Here is a 21,263-nt window from a genome sequence, read left to right as displayed (position 1 = left end):
CCCCAACCCATGTATCGTCATCCCGGTCCATGCCGTTTATAACGTAATTATAGCCCTATAAATCATTCGGTTATATTGCATTTTTTATAAAAAAAAACGTTAAATTTTAGTAACGTTTTAAAATGGCGTAAAATGATAGCTAGACGGCATGGACCGGGGCAAGTGGTATTTTTCTGAAATGACTGGACCCTACTCGCCCCAACCCATGTATCGTCATCCCGGTCCATGCCGTTTATAACGTAATTATAGCCCTATATATCATCCGGTTATATTACATTTTTCATTTTAAAAAAACTTAAATTGTAGTAACGTTTTAAAATGGCGTAAAATGGCAGCTAGACGGCATGGACCGGGGTAAGTGGTATTTTTCTGAAACTACAGGACCCTACTAGCCCCAACCCATGTATCGTCATCCCGGTCCATGCCGTTTATAACGTAATTATAGCCCTATAAATCATACGGTTATATTGCATTTTTTATTAAAAAAAACTTAAATTGTGGTAACGTTTTAAAATGGCGTAAAATGGCAGCTAGACCGGGGCAAGTGTTATTTTTCTGAAATGACTAGATCCTACTCGCCCCAATCCATGTATCGTCATCCCGGTCCATGCCGTTTATAACGAAGTTATAGCCCTATAAATCATAGCCCTAGTTAATCTAAGCCGTAAGTATAAAATCATTTAATTAAAATATTACACATATTGCGCCCCATACATGTGAATGTGAATGTCGAATAAGGATCCAACTTCACAAAAAAAATTGAATATCGAATAAGGAATAAGTAACCAACTTCACGCCGGTAAAAGTTAGCTGGTATCCACGCGTAGGTTGAAGAAAGATTCGTAATTGTGGCTCTGGTAACTAATTTTAAAATCATTTAAATTAACATTTTCGAAACTATAAATCAGGGATAATCTTTTTAGAACTTTCAAACAAGGGACTATTTTTTTTAATGATTTTTAAAAAGCACATCACTCCATTAAAACCTGTAAAATAAAAATTAAAACACAAATTATGTATATAATAGGATAAACATTATAATGTATACGACATTTAGCGCGACCAAAGTAACAACGCAATCGATATCAAACGCAACCATATGATTAAAACAGTGGGCGACTTTGCGATGGGGCGACTTTGCGTTGGGGCGACTTTGCGATGGGGCGAATTTGCGATGGGGCGACTTTGTAATGGGGCGACTTTGCGATGGGGCGACTGTGCCGGGGCGACTTTGTTTTGGGGCGACTTTGCGATGGGGCGACTTTGTATTGGGCGACTTTGTATGGGGCGACTTTGCGATGGGGCGACTTGACTGGATCCCGCCATTTTAACTACAGTATTAGTTAGCACTTTTTGCGTTTCATAATTTAATGTGACCGAGTTGACCGATTAGTATTTGGCCAAGGCCGAGATGATGCGAAGCCGAGTTGACTTGAGCCGAGTTGACTTTGGTCCGACTTGACGTGGGGCTGACCTGCTCCCCACCCCACCCCCCCCCCCCCCCCCCTTGCCTCTAATATAATTATATAATAAGCCTAAGGAGGTAACATTTATATGGTGGTGTACTTAAAAAATAATACCGTTCAAAAATAATAATAAAAAAAAACAATAATGTAAAAAACGTAGCCGGTGGCGCTTCTTTATACAAACTGCTCATTTACACAAGAAGTCAAATTTATTTGTGGCTGGAGTCATCGCGCCAAACTGACAAGGCAGCCGGATTCATTGGCTACCGCACCGGCCTCCTATTATAGAGTAGGCCTAGGCTACCTAAGGCTAGGCTAGGCTAACCTAAGCCAGTCAAATTTTTACTCACCATTTTCAGTTGTATTCTTGATAGATTTTTTTGGGTCATTTTTTTTTAGATTATTAAACAACCCAAACAGCTTAAATACAGCACATATTGAAGCAGAAGCTGCAAATATTGAAATTATCGTAACGTTGAGCCTTCCACTAAAAAGCCGATAGGGCGCAGACATCTTTCTTTTTTAACAAATTGTTTTGTTTTAAAAAAGGCTATTGCTCATTAAGATCCTAATTGTACTTTGATTTATAAATATTTGTTTAAAAATATAATCCTAAATAACTTTAATTTTTTAGAAAATATTATTTATTTATTATTATTTTTTTCCCAGAAATATTGATAATACTGTATTGCTGTTGTCTGTGTTAAAGGTCATTATGTGAACATGTGAAATAATAGGTGGTGGATGGTGTGCACAACTTTGGTTTAGTCAAGTTAGAAATCGCTGTAACAATAACATGCCTATGATAGGTAAATTCCCTTTGCGTAGAACATTACGATACCTTAAAGAGGGTAAAGTACATTTCAAGGAACGTGTTCAGGTATTTACAATTACGTATAACACGTTTGGAGAAAAAAGTCAAGGAGCTAGGTAAGTCAGACAGACTGAGATGAGATGGGAACGAGACGATTCGGCACTTTTAACCAGGGACGTAAAAAGCATAGGCCTAGCCTATGTCATATAATTGACGCTACTGCAGTTTCGCACCACACTGTTATATCTTCGATTTCTCACCTGAATTTTTTCTCACACCAACATTTTTATGTAACATGTTCACATAATTTAGCCACCGTTAAATTACCTTTCTTTATATCACAATAAAAAAAAGGCCTTTCAAAACAGCACCTTTTCCTCAAATACCTCGATCGAATTGGAAATCAATGTATGTATGTCGAGAACCATTTATGGGCATGACCTATACACCACATAATTAATATTGCATCAAATTTCTGTTCACGCTGCTGCTCTGGCCCGCTACGTCACAAGAGATAAATCATTCAGATATAAAGCAAGCAGCAGTTATAGTACTAGACACTGACATTTTTGCGAAAAAGGATTCTCAGCTATAATTTATAGGTACCAGCTGCTGGACCCAAAAAATGTCTGGGAAAAGAGTCTAACGGTTGAACAACAAATCCCAAAGCATTTCGGGTATTTATGAGTCCCTTGATATTATATAATAATACTGTAATTTGCTGTCAGGATAATCATTGAATCATTATCAAAACCTTCACACTTGAAGTATCTAAGCGTGATGAAGTGACCCCCAGACTTGGCCTTAGCAATAACAATAAGCTAGCAGTGTTTTTTGTAAGAAATATTTCTTGTTTAAACTGGTCTTATATCCACAATATTATTAAACTAGCTTGTTTAGGCTATGTCAGTTTAATTTGATATTTATTTCAGATATATTTATCTCATTTCAGAGATTTCGTGTTCTACAATCTTCCACAGCTACAATATAATAACCCAAAAGTTCAGATGCAAACACTCACCAATCTCACACCATCTCCATATATACAATGTTTTTTAGGTAAGACTATTGAGTGTTAGATAAACAGTAACTATTTTTGGGAATGAATTAAGGAATTTAATTTTTCATATAATTAAAAAATGAATGTAATTGATGGAGTTAATCTAGACAAACATTTATTCAAAACTTTGTTATTGATTTTTTAAGATGGTTGTGAAGAAGTATTAATCGATATTGACAATTACAGCCAATCAGAAATTGTTGAGCGCCTTAATAAAGTATTAGGCAAATCTGAGTAAGTGATTTTGTTATTGATTTTGTATGGTTAGCATTAGAATGTAAGCATAGCATTTAATCAAATCTAAGCCTCAGCATGCACATCAACTTCTACATAGAAGGAACAGATATCAGAAACACCTCATTGGTGTACAAAACAGCAAATGGTTTATTGTTTACCGTTTTTTTTACAATTCCGTAAGTCGAGCATAACTCTGCTTAACTTGTTATGCCAGTTTCTAATTCAAACCACCCTGAAGAGTGCACAATCTATAGTTTCTCAAACCTTATTGTGCTGATAACTAAAAGCAAATTAGTTGAATAAATTTTTCATTTAGGACAGTAAAAAAAAGAATATTTCTCCCTTCAACTAAAAAATTAATTATTTGTACATTTATTTTAAATTCATAGACTAATACTAGCTGCTGAAGAGTTGGCGCGAAGGCAGCTAGTAAATCCTGCACATTTTGGTAGACGTTTTGGCAGGAAGTGTATCTGCCAGATTGATGGTCAAGTCACATGTCCTGGTGAAGTTGCTCTTCCAAAAGAGATGCGTGGTAAATATAGAGACATGAAGGCTGGTTGTTTAAAGGCTGGCAAAGGACGTATACAAATAGGCCTTCCTGATGTTGATGATGAGCAAGATGCAGCATTGCAAACAAGTGTATGATGAAAGAATTTGAATAAGGAGGAACAAGGAAGGAATAAGGAACAATCTGTGCCGAAGGAACAGGAAGTGAACACTAGATTTTGAACTGTGTCACAATATGCTTTTAGAACAGAAGCTGGATTTGAAAGAAATCTTTTGTTTGAAGTAATACATTCTGTTCACCTTTTGTAAGTGGAGTGTTGTAGACCAGGAGGAAATCAAGATGGGCATTTATCGTCAATTATGGGGTAGGGGATAACATTTTTGCGAATAAATTAAGATTTAGTGAACAGATTTGCATTTTCTTGGTAATAGTATGTAGTGTATGGATTTATTTATTGTAAATATACTTTTTAAAAATGAATCCAACATCTATTGATGTCTTTAGAGGTCAAAAGGTCAATGACCTTTAATCAAAAATGCAATTCTAAAAAGAGATCTTATGTTAATATTTTCCTAAACCTATAGGCACAATGAACAAAAAAAATTGAAGAAACAAACAAATATTCTGTGAATTTATGAGGACATTTTGTCCGTTAATAGTAATTTGTTATTAACAAATTATAGGGTAAGGGGTTACATTTTTTCTAATAACTTTGTATTTAGTGATCAAATTTGCATTTTTTTTGTATTAATATGTACTGTGTAGGTTGCCTAATTGTTATATTCATTTTGAAAAAAAATAAAACTTAAAGCCCCCTTCCCTACGTTTTTTAGATCTAATTTAAGATCACAAACTAATATTTTCTTTGAACATGTACAACATAAATTTTTCCCCGCAAATAGTTTTCTTTATCGTGTGTGTAATTTGTTTAAAGAAATTGATTTATAGTAATTTGTGATGGTTACAAAAAAACCTGATAAAATATAAAATACATAACACCAATAAATTGTGTTTATTTATTTTTGCTCATTATGTAAATACCTGTTTACACTGCTTTAAATATAACTAAAAATACATTCACTACATACATAAAAGTTTGAAAAGATGAAAAAGTAATCTGCCCTTTACATGGGTCAACTGTCAATCAAAATATTCATTTATAAAAATCCAAAAAAATAGCATTTGTCCAACTTTCCATAACCAAATGTTATCTGTCCTATGACCTGGTATGACACAGATTAGTTTCCAACATGATAAAATCTAATCCACTGGACTTGTTTTGTAAACATTGTCGTATCATCAGGCTGAATGATGGAATTGTGGCATTTGGTATCTTATTTTCTAAACTTAATACTACCTGGATGAATGACAATATACATATCCATATTCATGTTGTTTCAAATATAAAGCTCTGTCTGCACTTTCAAACATATGGACATGATGATGTCATATCACTTCCATATTTGGGTATATTACTACCATATTTGGGCACATCACACATTTTTGTCAAACTAGTTTGATATTGTAGACAGAGCTTTAGACATGAATGGCTTATATTGCAAACAAACTATATTTATGGCTGAAATTTGAACAAATAAATACATTATTAAAGATGATAAAAAGAAGCGGATCCAGAATTTATTAAACTGTATAATAATTGAGTGCATGCCTCTAGCACTACCCCGCTGCATCTGTCCCTTAGGCTAAATAAAATATATTCATACTGTAGAGCATTTTATTACATTATTTTTTGCAGACAATACAAGCATATATTAGGCCTAAGTAAATATATTTATACTGTAGAGCATTTTATTACATTCTTTTTTTTTGCAGACAATACAAACATTTCTGATACCTAATAAAAACTGTTAACAAATGAAAATCCAATAGTCCTGGATATACTAGGCTTAGCATTTCAATGGATACTCAACCAAAAGCAGTTGAAATGCAGATTATAAAAAGCGAAAATATGATTTTTTTAAATGGGAGGTACCATAAAAAAATATAAATTAAAACATACCCTTCCGTGCGGTATTGTCATAAGACACATTTAATGTGGATATTGTTTTTGAAGTAAACTCGACTTCATGGCTAGCATATATTACGGTTATGGTGTGTGTAGTATATTGAGGGCAACATTGCCCATGATTGTTCACATGGATTATAATAATATATTATTGAATAAATAATTGAGTTGTTTTTTGGAAATACCCTGTTAGTGTTAGTGTAGTGTTAGTTTAGTCTTTTGTCAAGTCACCCACACACATCCAAGTAAAGTATTAAAATATACAACAGTAGTGATAAAAAGTGGATAAATTATAAAAAATTGGGTCATCAGAAAGATGATTTTGAATGCTACACTGAACGTTTGGAATCGTACTTTGTTACAAAAGACATCAACACACATGCTAAAAGGCAAGTGTACTCATAAGTGAAATAGGTTGTGAGACATACAAATTACCAAAAAACCTTGTGATGCCACCGGAGAAACCTGTCGATAAGACGTATGTATTAAACGTATATTAAATTCTGGGGTTACATGCAAAAGCAAGGTGAATTCTGACAATTACTGAGGGGTGCAAAGTTCAATGTTTAAAAGTCTCTGGCACAGAAAATATTGTTACAATACAAGCCATGAAGAAAATAATGAAAAATTAAAAAATTTCTTTGAATCTCTGTGCCAGTTTTAACATTAATATGTATAACGTTAAAAAAGAAATCACAAATATAAAAAATAATACCACTTTAGAGGAGGAACTAAATTGTATACTTTGAACTTGATATAGATATAGCTAAAATGGAAAAGCATCTGGCAATGATGAGCTTTTAAAAAATGTTTATTATATATTTTTCTAATAACATTAGAAACTCAAAAACTCTGTGGTAAATAAGTCTTCATTGTCATTTAAAAACGTCAAATAATTATAGTAGAACCACTCCTTTTTGACGCAACAAGGGCAATGTATATCACTCGTCCACTCCTATTAAAGGAATGGGGACACTATACAGTGTGTCAAATGGCTGATTCAACCCTTATTAAGTGGCATTTTTTTTCCAACACAAAAGATAAGACTAAATTAGTAATATTCATTTTATTGTTATTGATAAAAAATGATCTTTAATGATTATGATAACAATTGAGGCGCTCCAGCTCGAAAGCAGCGCTGTGTTGCAATAGAAAGCGGCGCTGTGTTGCAATAGAAAGCGGCGCTGTGTTGCAATAGAAAGCGGCGCTGTGTTGCAATAGAAAGCGGCGCTGTGTTGCAATAGAAAGCGGCGCTGTGTTGCAATAGAAAGCGGCGCTGTGTTGCAATAGAAAGCGGCGCTGTGTTGCAATAGAAAGCGGCGCTGTGTTGCAATAGAAAGCGGCGCTGTGTTGCAATAGAAAGAGGCGCTGTGTTGCAATAGAAACTGTGTTGCAATAGAAAGCAGTGCTGTGTTGCAATAGACCAACACATGTAATAACTATCATAAAGTTCAATTTCAGCAAATTTGAAAAGATTTTCAATCTTATTTTTTTAACATAAAAACCAAGCGAAAGGCCCAAAAACAAAAAAACAAGTTGTACATACAAAGTTGATGGTTTTAGAGTTTGTTGACAAGCCTTTGAGTTTTTGCATTGGTAAGTGTAAAAAAATAATAAACAATTGTTTTGCATTGCATACAATTGTGAATAATAATAATATCGTGAAAAATAAAATTAGACCAAAAACAGCCTTATCGCACAGTGATGTGATGTAGTAGTTTCTAGAAACATATGCAGAGAGAAATGGTTATGCCTTGCCGGGTAAAACTATGGGAGTGGGTTGCGATGACTCCAGGATGTAATGAGACTGTTACCAACTTGTAAGACAAAGAAAGCAATATTCAAAGTGTATGAGTTGCAAGAAACGCTATGATAGAACCATCCACTCCATCCAGAAGTCGAGGAATTGTTTTAAGACTAACTCACCGTACTGGAGCTGGCTAAGACATCATATGACTGGTACTAAACCCAACAAAAAGACATGACGTACGTTGTTGAGTAGTATTAAAGACAGTGCTAAGTTTAATGTTGGGATGGCTGTTAAGTATGCATCTCCTCACTGCAAGTTCGAACCCCAAGAGGTAGGTATTGAAATTGATAGCATTGATAAGCTCGGTAATTGATAACAGTGTTAGGCCAAGTTCTATCAATTCCAGCAGTTCTTAGCCTAAAATTAATCAGATTTTTAAAATCATAATCTGCTGCACTTGAACGCAAAACAGATGTATAAACGCTGTACTGTACCACCTAGTTATTATAATTTTCACTTAAAAATCACTGTGCATAAACTTCTTTTAAAAAAAAAGATACATCCATTACAGTATTTAAAGGTTCATATGAAATTTTATTTTACTATAAATACCCTTAACCTGTTTCTTTCTTATTCATAGGTCATATTCCTCTGCGGTTTGCAAGAAAAATTGTATAAGATTTGGAAGGAGTACTGTCCGTACATCAAAATTACAAAACCGAAAAGTGGCCTATGTTGTGTAAAGAAGAAAATGTAGTGCTGTGCTGGTATCCTCCACCCATGGCATGCTTACTTTTTTTTCTTCACTTTTAGCAACAAACTAAACATCGGAACAGAAACACCTAGTGTGAACCTACCCTAAAAAAAACTTTGTTTGTTGTATACCCCAATAACTTTGTTTTTATTTTCTATAGACTGGCCAATCAACTTGATCATTTGGACAAAGTCAGTAAAGAAAGAGAATTCTATAGAAGTAATGTTTTGGATGCAAAAGCAAATTTGAAAGGTGAAAATTTAGGGATTCATGCTCCATCTTCAAGGAAAATGAAAAGTAATTACAGCTTTGACTTTGCACAGCAGGTTCTTTATCCATCTGATCCAGATCAACCTGGCCCAATTTACTTCAAATATGGCACAAAGTTTTTACCGGATTGGGCATTCGGACTTCTGAAGCAGCGTTACTTTCGATGTTTCGTTAGTTCACTATGGAAGATGTTGTGCATACAAGTTCGACGACGAGTGTGAACATTCCCCAACATGTTGCAAATGAAGGATGGAAGGTAGTATTTGTTAGAAACATATGACTGGAATTCTTTCCTATCACCGTATTTTAGGAAATTGCCTAATATCCTAAAGATGCACCACATCCGATTCTCGTCAGAAAATCTTGGAATGGTGTATTACAAGGAGTATATTGATACGCCAGAACAAAGCCTACAGTTGCTCAAGAATGTAAACAACATACCTCCACTTATTTTACCAGAACCCATTCCATACCCTGGTTTATCGCAATATTGTTATGGTATAATTAAAAATCTTGTTTAGCAATTTATTTATTTGCAATAAAATTTGTATAATTATGTGTTTAAACAGTACACACCCTCACAGTAAGAAATTTGTACCTCAAATGGTGACAAAAAATGGTTTATGTCAGTGGTGGCGCCAGCGGGGCTGACACTTTCTCAAAGAATTTGATTTCAACATCCATGTTGACAATGTACAGGATTCATTCTCCCGACGATTTATGCAACTTCTAAATGATTACCAACTGTTTAAACACATTACAACTCCAACTCATGAACACGGCCATACATTGGACCTAATCATTACCCGTCTACCTATCATTTCCAACCTTGTCGTTCAACAAAACCTGTTCAGTGTAACGAAGAATTTCAAAACGATTATGCACAAAGACACACAAAATTGAAGCATAAAGATGTGTTTTTGACAGGAAGGTGTGTAACGACTTCAATAATTGAAGGCGAGCATCAGAAAACAATGGACTTTTTTTTTTCTGGTAGTTGCACGACAGCACAAGCATTTAAGAGAAAAAGACTTGATGATATGATGATAGCGTAATTAATGAAAGCGAACTATTGGGTAAGAATTGTTTAATTTTCTACTAATGCGAATTTGTATTATCACATAAAAATATTTTTAATATTATAAGAGTAACACAATTCGTGCTTATTTTTACAGATGTGATGCCTGGAACAAGTTCAGCGTTTAAATTAGGGGGTACCGATGAGCTTATGACGGATAGGGGGTACCGATGAGCTTATGACGGATTTGGAAGCAGAATATGTAGAGACTGACACTGTTCAGGACTCGGGTAAAATGTTACACTGTTTGGTAGTTTATGACCAGTAATAAATAGAATTACTGTTAACATAAATAATAAATATTAAGTACAGCCTATGGTCATAAGTATTATCAATATCCATTTCAGGGGAAATTTCGGATGTAGAGGAGACTGATGTGGAGATGGACAAAGATAAATTTCATGTAATATATACAACAGATACGATGATGGAGATTTTGGAGAAGAACAAGATAATGTGTTGGGGGACAGATGTGCAGATCAATCTATGCATCATCACCAATGTGAAGAAGTAGCAATAGGCCACATATCGGTCGTGTGACGAAAGGCCAGTGAAAAACCACGGGATATCCAGTTTCCCTGACATTTAATCACTCAGCGGTATAGGGCATTTAAACCAAGTCATTATGATCAACATCCATGGTTAGAATATTCCAAGGAGGAAGACTCTGTTTATTGTTTTCATTGCAGACATTTTTCGAACAGCTCTAAAGGAGAATCTACATTTCTAAACACCGGATTTCGTAACTGGAAAAAATGCTACGGAGACAAGATTCTTGTCATAACAAATTAATAAAACATAAACTCAGTCAACAACATATCGATAGTTCAGGGGTCGTTACATAGAAAAGGAAATGTTGATTTGGACAAATTGAATTTTGGATCATCATGCGGAAACTTCTTGGCCATTTTATCTTTGGTAGCAAAACATGATGAAGTTATTACAGACAGCTGAGTACCATCTGGTCCAGCAAATGCAAAATATAGTCATCATAGCATTCAAAATGCTTTCCTTGAAATTATGAAAGACATGGTTCTGGACCAAATCAGTGAGAATACTTTATGCCAAATATTTTGCGGTGTTAGCCAAAGAATCAAAGGACAAAAGCCCATAAAGAACAAGTTTTCGTTGCCATTAGGTACTGCTACAACAGTACAATACACGAAGAACTTTTAGGAGTAGGAAAAGAGGCAGCATGCTCAACATCGAATCGGTAAATTCAAGCAATATACGTTTGTATAAATATGACAAAACAAGTAATTTGATGGATGTAAACAGTGCATGTATGGAGTTCTTCTCCCAGAAAAGTCAAGCTGTAGACAAAATTCCACCTACCCAGAATGCACTTTTGCAGCACACAAACAGGACAGTGTATCAGGCTAGTATTTGGGCTACAAGCATGTTTCAGAACAAAAGCTTCCAAGTCCAACTGGATTTGCTTGGAAAATGGTAGCTGGATCTTGTGAACCAGTCTAGACAACAATACCTGAAGCCTTCACCAAGTGTAGCAAGGCAAATCTTCCTTGCACATCTCTTTGTCAATGTAAATGTTCTACTGGTATTACCATGTTATCCTCCAGAAACATGAACAATTAAGATCAATAAAATCAGATTTTGAATAGGTGATTTTCTAGTTTTAATCAAGTTAATCACTTCCGCAGAACACGCAGATTATTTTAACAGAAAGTGCTGGCAGTGTCTTGCTCCAAGCTGTAGTTGATTTAATATAGATTCATCAACTTTGACATTTGTTTGGCCTGGTAAAATTAATAAACACATTAACATTGATCACAGTTAAAGGACAACCTTACTCTGAGAATCATATTTTGAGAACGTTCTCAGGAATGTGAATTCAGATTCAGATCAGGTTTTCACCGTTTTCACATACAAGAGATAGGTACCCGTAATTTCAATTGCTAATTTGACCTGTATGTTAGGCTTAAATTTGCAACAATTTTCAGATAGGTAAAGAAACAATAAAAAAAACTCAACATTTATATTTTTTTACGATTTATTTAAAAAGGGTGTTTACTACTAGCAATTTTGTTTGCGCTTAAGAAAGAGACAGTCAGATATTAGTTCATTATGCTTGTGATGCACCGCCGTATGGGGTCGGACTGTGATTTCACATATAATGCTAAATGGAGAATGGTTGCGTTTGCTTTTCAAACCCTGTCTAAGAGTCAACAAATTTATGCTCAAATTGAGCAAGAAGCACGGTCCATTGTTTTTGGAATAAATGAATTCCACAAGGCAAAAACTATGTGTTGTTGACTGAGGGGGATCCTGTCACAGTGATACCCCTTTGCAGGAAATGGGATAACCCAATGTCCTCTAGGAATGTAAATGGGCATACTTGTACCTCATTACCAGTCAGTCCTCAGCATAGGTACCTTTTGTAGAATACATTTTAAAATTGTCTTTTTTTTTTATAAAAACCAACTGAATTCCAGCTGGGGGTTTTCCAGAGTCCATGTGAATTAAAAGTTTGTTGATACACAAATGTCTGTGCCGTTCATTAATATCGTGTGTCACAAAATGGCGTAGTCGGCAGGATTCACTAACTAATAACCGTAGAAACCCCTGGCTGTAGGAATAATTGTTTAGCGATTTGCTATGTCTGAGATAGAACTTCTTCAACAATGCCTGGCAGAATTGGAGCTGCGTCTGAACCAAGAGGAAAAGAAAGTGACAGACGCATGACACGACAGTGATGCTGCCCAGGCAGAACTGAAGTAAGTTACGGAAGCAGGCAAACAAAAGCGACAAAAGACGATGTACATCTCTCCTGGAATATCCAGAAATACCAGATGTAAATGGTAGTACTGTAGTAATATTGTTATTGATATAAATGTACCATCTACTATAAGAAATGCTACTAAGACAGCCGATATTCTAGTTAAAAAGAATCTGGTTTCTTCACCTAGTTTGAGAAATCTGGAATGACGCTATCCATTATAGAGTGCAGAAAGCACCAGATAGGTTGGATTTGTAGTTTTTAAGTGGTTACAAACAATGATATATTGTGTTAATGTTTATGTTAGTTAATAGTGACAATATTTGGGGGAAGAATGTAATACAAGATTCAGTTGTATACATAGAGTGAGCCCTCTCTCTGGAAAATGTCAGCCATTGTGTATAACCTCCAAATATATTACAATGAGAACTAACTTTACATGGGGCTATGAAATTGCGCTGAATGTAAATGCAACTACAGTACCATATCAATGCGGAAGGATAAAGAAGTTAAATATGCTAAGCTATAGATCAGATGTACCTGAAGACTGAGGCTGATTAATATCCATCTTGTTTAAAAACCAAACCCTTCAAAGTTGGAAGCATTTACAGACCATCCAAAGATTGTAAATTCCTAGATAAATTGGAACATTTGTTCTCACTTCTAAAATCCGATTGTGAATCGTATATCATGGGAGATATTAATATCAACTTTAACCAGTCCAGCCCCGGTTTTTGGAAAGGTATAAAAATCTGATATAATTTGTTAAAGGCTCAATCCTGGGAAAGGCACTGGTCTTGATTCTATACCTCCAATGTTACATTCATCTAAAAGATTATAAATTACTTGATGATTACCATCAGGGTTTAGAGGAAAATTGTCAACTGAAATAAAGTCACTTCGCATAATTCCAAAATTGTATGGCATCAAATGACATTGAACATCTTGATCAGCCCCGACAACCAACGAATTGGCTGAAAGTATTATATTGTAATAAAGTTTTAAATATATAAACAAGTATTAAAGTTATTACAGTTCAAATTTTCAAATGTTTCTTTACTGGAACACTGTAAGTATGTAGGTGATGGTATAAAATGTATCAGAGTCTGCAGTATAATTACTGATCCAAACCATTACTGTGATGCTGAAAGTGTTCATCACATAAATGAAAGAAATGAATACAGTAGAGGGGGATCATTGAAGTGAGGAGAATGTCATTTATTTAGTACAGTACTTTAGACATTTTGTGTCTACAATATTTTTTAATTCTATTCTAGTGATTTTTATCCTACAAAGTACTGTACACTTACTTTTCAAACCTGTAAAATCTCACCCTATCATTTTTTAGACCATTCCATTTCAAAATGATCTATCACTTCTTCTATACACTGATGGTAAATATGGCGGTCTTCTTTCGTCATATTCTTGAGATTTTTTCTTGCTGGAAAAATGCTTTCTGTTGTCAGTTCATCTTGATTTTTTAATTGTAGCTGCTTTGGCGGAATCTTTACTTTCTCAGGTGAATCATGAAATTGCACACCAAGTGAACGATTTCTCTTCAAATTATAATTCTTTGGCCTTACTACTTTACTTACAGAAGAGATGATGTAGTTTTGAAACACATCTGGTACAATAACAGACTTTTGTGGATTTTTATCAAGAAAATCATTAAAATGTTGTATGTCAGTAATGTTCATTTTTGAGTAAAATTCATTTTTTTTCACAATTGGGATGAGTCTTTTTGGTTTTACACGTGCCACAAACTGTAAAAGTTCAGGGTAGGATGAGTGATCGGAGTATGGCACAGTGTAAATGCTTCTAGAATTTCTATAAATCTGAGAACTTGAAAAAAGAGCTGTTGGTAAAATGGCAATAGCACTCTTCTCTTTATTCCACTTTTCAATGTTACTATTGGTGATTTTCATTTTTTTCTCAACACGAATCCACCCTGTGCTAACACCAGTTGTAAACACATCTGGAAGGTCTAACAAGTTAATCTGAAACATTTTTTCTGGACTCACAACAATTCTTGTTTCAAAATACTTGGCAATATCAATTAAAAGGTTTTCTTTACCAAGATTGAACATTCCAATAACAACAACAGAGTCTTTGTGGTCACTAATAATTTGGATAATTTGCTCTCTGGCGTCTTCTCTAGGAGGGAAGCAGAACTCTGGTGAATTATAGGTGTTGTCAAAATACAAGGTATCAATGCATTTACCACTTATAACACCAAGATCTGCTGACATTTCTGAACAAAACCGAAAGTCTCCTGTGTATAAAATTGTACCAAAGTATCCCTCAAATAAAAACATGACAGCTCCAGGGCAGTGATGCGCATCGATAAGTGTAACAGTCATTGTGATACAGTTAATAACATCAAGATCCACAATATGGCTTGTTCCCATTGTCAAAGGCCAAATTAATTTGTTTTTTATGCCAAATTTTGATTCAAGAAGTTTGGCAGTTATTTCAGAGCAATATACCTTGTCTTTCCATGAGGAAGATAGTCCTGATGTGTGGTCTGCATGCATATGAGAGAGGAAGAAAACTGTAGCTGGACATGTCTGTCTTTTCCAATAGTCCACAGCAATAGGTGTATCTGGGATCCAGCAACCATTCATCTAAAATGAAAGTAAATTTTGTTTTTATCCTTATAAAATGTAGAGTGTTTGAGTAAAAATAAACTGTTTTTCAATGAGCTTAAACAATAGTTAAATATTTTCATTGATTGACAGATTGAGTGTTCTATCAGTGAATTTAATAATACTGTATAGGCCTAATAAAATGTGGTAATAGTCTCCTCTTGTCAATAATTTTGAGCTTTGACCATTCTTGCCTTGTCTAAGGAACAGCAGGCTGTAGAGAATTGAAACTATAAGGGCAAATTGTTCCTCTATCTAACAAAAATTTGGAAGCATAAATATCCCCCTCAATTCTATATTAAACTTGTTAAGCCAGCAGTAGGTTTGCATTTAATGGTATCAAAGGGCCATATGCAAGATGTGACAAAGGGATGGAGATTAAACCATTGCAGACCTGACAACCCATTGACTAAAAAATAGGGAAAATTTTGTAAAATTGTCAAAAAATTGTCACAAGTAACCAAGCCAAAAACAATTGTTTGACCATTCTAAACCAATTTCTGAAGTCAAATACTCTGGACCTCAAAGTACATACGAAAGTTGATCTAGCTACTAGAGCAATACTTTGAACTTTATGAACATTTTAAAGAAGAATGTTAAGGTTAAAGTTTGTTATTTCGGTCCAAAAAAATGTCATAGTTTGTTTGATTGTCGAAATTAAACAAAAATATTTATTATGCAATTAATGATGATTGTATAATCAACTTTTGTTCTCTTAATTTCATAATAAATCATACATACTGTACAGTATGATACATACACTTTAAAAAAATGAAATGAAAAATAGGGGTCACCAAACATTCAGACGATCTATATTAATTTTTAAATTAAGCAATTTTCACCATTTTTTTCACCAATTGCCTGAAACGTACTCTAATTTCAAAAAAAATAGTGACAATTTTGAGTGCATGTATGCATTATATACGCACATAATTGTATTGCCATATGATGAAATATCACATGACATTTATGAGTACCAAATTCGGTTTAATTATGATACATGCTTGTGAAGATATGATTACAAACTTGATTTCATTAAAATCTAACAAATTAAATTTCTTATTGTGCACCGTGAAAAGCTACAGTAATCACATAAATGTATGTAGCTAGATAAAACTTATCTCAAGATAATTGACAGACAAAATAATGCTAAGGAAGAAAAAAGAAAGAAATAAAGATTCTGACAATAAGGTTATATTGCATGATAAATATATAACCTAAAAATGAAGCTTATAATTAGAGGTGTCAAAGGTTTTTTTTTTATTTGGAATGAGCTAAATGACGATATGTGAACACTGTCTCTCTATTTAATAGCTAACCTGATGTATTGTTCCCCAAAAACATGAAAAATGAAGATTAATTAAATCACACTTTGAATAGTTATTTTGTAATTTGAAATGTGCAAAAAACAACCACATTTGAGCACACATGGCACCCTCAAATGTGCAAATCTGTAAAAATGTATTTATAAATCCACTATAGTCAACAGGTTTTTCTAACAATATTTTCAAGATATAGCCACTTGTCCAGTAAAGATAAGTTAAATTGCAACAGAATTTTTTTTGTTTTGTCTGGTAAATATGGTTCAAAATGTTTTTAATTACTAGATGGTTCTCGAATACACAGTAATTTCAGCGTAAAAAACTGGTGATTTTCAACGGTTTTTACATTTTACATTGCGACCAAAATAAAATGTGTCTTATTTGTTGGGCCCAATCGTCTGGGCCCGATCGTCTGTGGTCCCGATCGTCTTAAAACCTTGTTGGGCCCGATCGTCTCATGCTACAGGCCCAATCGTCTTACAATGGGCCCGATCGTCTAGGTTGACCGTATTGGATACAGGTCAACCCGTACCCATGTCAACTCGTACCCAAATTTTGGCTTACTCGTACCGAAAATGTTGGCTCACTCGCACCCATCATGGGCTGGCTCACTCGTACCCATCATGGGCTGGCCCGTACCCAGTGGCTGCTTAGTTCTGTGTGATGAAGACTTAAATTATTATAATAAGTAGGCCCATGCCTGCTATATTGATTGACTGCATTCTATTAAATAATTATTATTAAAATGTACTTGCCTTAAACCAACGTGTTTTATCATTTCACTGAATTATTTAATAAAAAAATAATGTCATTATTGCGTTGTCTATTTGACAACTATAAATGCATGTTTTTTTTTTATAAAAGGGGAATCCCCAGTCAGCAAAAACACGTAGCTGTTATAGAGGAAACATCTGCCAAAATGTTTATCGCCTAAACAAACTGTGTATCATTTTACTGAACTTATTTTTTTTTTTTAATATGAAAAACGATCATACAGTACGTCATTACTGCGTTGTCTAATTAGACCCCATAGTCCTACTGCAGGCTTTTTGCTTAAAACAGGGAGTTCTTTATTCAACAATCTTATATAATAATATACCAATAAAATGTACATAATGTTTTTATTGAATCTAAATAGAAATAATATTTACTTGATCAAATATATGTAATCATTGAAAATAATTAGCTGATAAGTATAAAAATGATACGTGGTTGGTACAGTACCTGGGCTTGATTGAATTGTAATACTATATAGGCCTACTATACTAACACTGCAGTAAAATGAATTTTTATTATTATTAAATGTTCTCTTCCTTGCGTAAATAAGACACAAACATACGTTCTCTATAAAAATATATTACATTTAAAATATTATATTTAAATATGTCTAATTAAACGAGGTTTACAATCAATGGTCATTTTTATTGGCACACATTTCTCCGAAACCTGTAAAAAAAAAAAAATGTAAATACAAAAATATTCACACCGTCTGCAAAAGCATAGGCCTACCTCTAGTTTTGCGCCATCAAATCGTTAAGTACAGTAAGTAAGCCAATGGGGTACGAGTAAGCAAAATACTTAGGTACAAGTAAGCCAAATAATTTGGTACGAGTTTGCATGGTGGATACGGGTTGGGTTGGTTTGGCCCTTGGTTGGGTACGGGTAAGCCAAAGTGGGTACAAGTTGACCAATTATTCGGGTACGAGTTGAAATGGGTACGGGTTGGTTTGGGTTCGTGTTGACCGGCACCCTTGTATTCAGTCTAGCCTAGCCCTAGCTAGGGACGGCCTGGCCTAGCCTTAGCCTACTACTAGGCATAATAGGCCTAGGCTAGCCTCTGGCCTAATTAATACTTACTGTACTTCTAATAATACTAGGCTAGGCCTATACAAGTAAGGGCCCCAGAACTTTTAAATTAAGTTTACCTTGTTTTTTGCAAATAATATCGAATAACCTAGCTGACTAGCCTAGCTATAAAAGGTAGGCCTAAAACTATTAACGGATCTCCGCATACAAACAACACTTTGGATACAAACGTACAGCGCGGTTCTTTTAATTGTTGTATTAATAAAAAACAACACAGAGAGCGCTGCAGCAGCAGAGCGCCGCCAAAACAATTACTGTACCGACAAACTTTTGTAATAAATACTAGGCCTACCTTTACAATAAGAACGGTGGCACAATTCACACGTCCACGCGGTGCGTTCTTACAAATAAATATATAGGCTAGACAACAAACATAATATACTGTATACAAAATCATATACAAGAAACCGATACAAAATAATAACTAACCCACGCGTAGTCCAGACACGGATTTAGAGCGGACATAGGTCTAGGTCTACTTTGGATTTTGTTTGCTACTTTATTAATATTAGTATATTTGGAATCTATAGCGCTAAAAAAAAAGTGCCACCACCTTTGAGGTTAATGAAGTGTCAAGGAGTTAATTTTTTATCAATTGCATAGAAATTTTAAGAATTTTACGATTTTGCAGCTCTAAAATAAGTTTTGAAGCCAAATATTCAAAAATTGCGTTGATTTCTAAGGATGTTTTTTTGTTGTTGATTTTTCCGTTTTGTGTTGGTTTTACAATTTTGAGAAATCGTGTGGTAGACCACTGATACTCTCTTATGTTTATGGTGAGTATCCGTTGCTGTTATATGTGGCATCTGCAAGGGAAATAGACATAAGTCGGAAATTTCAAATTTGAGATATTGAGACAAATACTGAAACTACATAATCCAAGATTTTAAATGCTGAAAAAAATATCTTGATACCATGTCTACTTCCAGAGATATCTCAGTCTAAAGTTTTGGCTGTTACATCAGTGATGGTTTTAAAGGTAAGTAACAGGAAATGACAAATACAAAAAAATAAACAGGGCGTTTAAGTACGCCTTAGCAAAAGGGTATTCTTCGTTAATTAACTATTGTTCTATTATTATGCAAATTTTCATTAAAAACAAGCCACTGGAACACTTTCAATGCATAAAACATTATAAAAATCATACATAATTTACACCATCTTTTTAGCAACGCGACTCTACAGTTGGTCGCGGTCGGTCGGTCGGTCGGTAAACACTAACTTGAGCACGCGACTGCAGCCACTATATTGCATTGTTAACCAACATGCCACAAAAAATGTATTTATTTGTCTCAAAACAGAAAAACACCAAGGTAATGTAAATAAATACTGTTTCAGCTATCATTTTCTGTAAAAAAAATGTAATTTTTCAGAATTTTATTGTTTTTCTGGCTGTCTCTCCGCCAGAGAGAGAGAGAGAGATTAAAAGCCTCTTTACATAAATTTATACAGATCGATTTATATTTTTATCCCGAAATCTTAAATTTGTATGTACTGTAACATAGGATTTTATTGTAAATATAGTGATTTTCATAATTACCAAATTCATATATTTATATTGTATGAAGGTGGCTTGGTTCAAGCGGCCTAGGTAGCTTTTGTTTTTCCTGAACTGATTTTATTTTTGTTGATTTGTTTTTGGTCTTGAAATAAATAAATGAAAAATTAAATGAAATAAATTATAGCAACAGGTACGTTCTTAAACATATTATCAGATAAGCCGTCGATTTCATCGCTCAAAACGTGCCAATTGTTACAACGGTAACGATAAAATTAAATATATCTTATTATTTTCAGTCAGTGACATTTGACATGAAAATAATATGATATACATTTAATTTTTTAATGTGATACTGTCAGACTGTGACAGATTATGTCTTGTCTATACATCAGTTATCGTCCGTATTTGAATGTCCGTTTAAAAAATAGTAGAGGAATGCAATTGTTTTGCAATGAAAATAGGCCTAATTAGTCCTTATAAGAGAGGTGGTCTTTAAGAGAGGTGTGGTCGTTAAGAGATGCAGTTTTCTGCAAATTCCGAGATCTCTGTCATATCTTCTCATTAAAGATTGTAGGTTTCCTTAATTAGCTCTGTTACCAATATTCTTAATTTCGCTAATCGTATAACGTATCAGTGATCTCATGATTTGCTAATTCAGCACAATAGCATTGAACTTGGAGTTAGAACAAAAGAGTCAGTTGACCACGACTTTACAAGAACAAAAGAGAAAGCTAGGCCAGACAGACTTGAAAAAACCCCAAACACTTGTTACAATGAAAAGGCAAATGTTATCCCAACACAGTGATAATCAAGTGTGACAGCTTTGGCCTAAAGTTAGTGCAATGATTATATATATATATATACATGGCTGCAGTCGCGTGCTCAAATGTTAGTTAGTGTTTACCGACCGACTAACCGACCGACATGGTGAGCTGTAGAGTCGCGACTAAAAATCACAAAAACACAAAGTCACAAACTTCACCAAACTTGAACCAGCCAATGGAAAACCAGGTGGAATCCCTCTAACATCAGTTAGAACATCGAATTTCAACAATATAAAACAATTTAGATTAAATTAGGAGCTGCTCAAAAAATGCACTGCTGCCTTGACAACGGCGCAAAATTACTTTGTTGTATTTTGTTCATGTTTAGGGTAATTTATTTTGATTATAGTATACGCAACTCCCTGGTATACGCAGGGATAAATAAATAGCCCACATATATCA

The 21,263-nt window shown here is 34.4% G+C and overlaps 2 protein-coding genes across 2 annotated transcripts in view; one reads left to right on the top strand and one right to left on the bottom strand.

The window, feature by feature from the left end:
- The window catches only part of LOC144856527 (armadillo repeat-containing protein 10-like), a 29,326-nt gene extending 10,554 nt beyond the window's left edge, over positions 1 to 18,772 (bottom strand). Inside the window, exons 1-2 of the mRNA XM_078714542.1 lie at positions 18,711 to 18,772; positions 15,190 to 15,327 (exon numbers count right to left, since the gene is read on the bottom strand). Coding sequence (XP_078570668.1) covers positions 15,190 to 15,268 — 79 coding nt within the window. The 5' untranslated portion in view covers positions 15,269 to 15,327; positions 18,711 to 18,772. The remainder of the gene's footprint in view (positions 1 to 15,189; positions 15,328 to 18,710) is intronic.
- LOC144856537 (small ribosomal subunit protein mS25-like) overlaps positions 2,211 to 21,263 on the top strand; it is a 125,301-nt gene continuing 106,248 nt past the window's right edge. The window contains exons 1-4 of the mRNA XM_078714555.1: positions 2,211 to 2,396; positions 3,233 to 3,339; positions 3,487 to 3,574; positions 3,967 to 4,280. Coding sequence (XP_078570681.1) covers positions 2,263 to 2,396; positions 3,233 to 3,339; positions 3,487 to 3,574; positions 3,967 to 4,225 — 588 coding nt within the window. The 5' untranslated portion in view covers positions 2,211 to 2,262 and the 3' untranslated portion in view covers positions 4,226 to 4,280. The remainder of the gene's footprint in view (positions 2,397 to 3,232; positions 3,340 to 3,486; positions 3,575 to 3,966; positions 4,281 to 21,263) is intronic.

This window comes from Antedon bifida, chromosome 11, assembly GCF_963402885.1.
Source record: "Antedon bifida chromosome 11, ecAntBifi1.1, whole genome shotgun sequence".
NCBI lineage: Eukaryota > Metazoa > Echinodermata > Crinoidea > Comatulida > Antedonidae > Antedon > Antedon bifida.
This window is presented reverse-complemented; position numbering and strand designations above follow the sequence as displayed.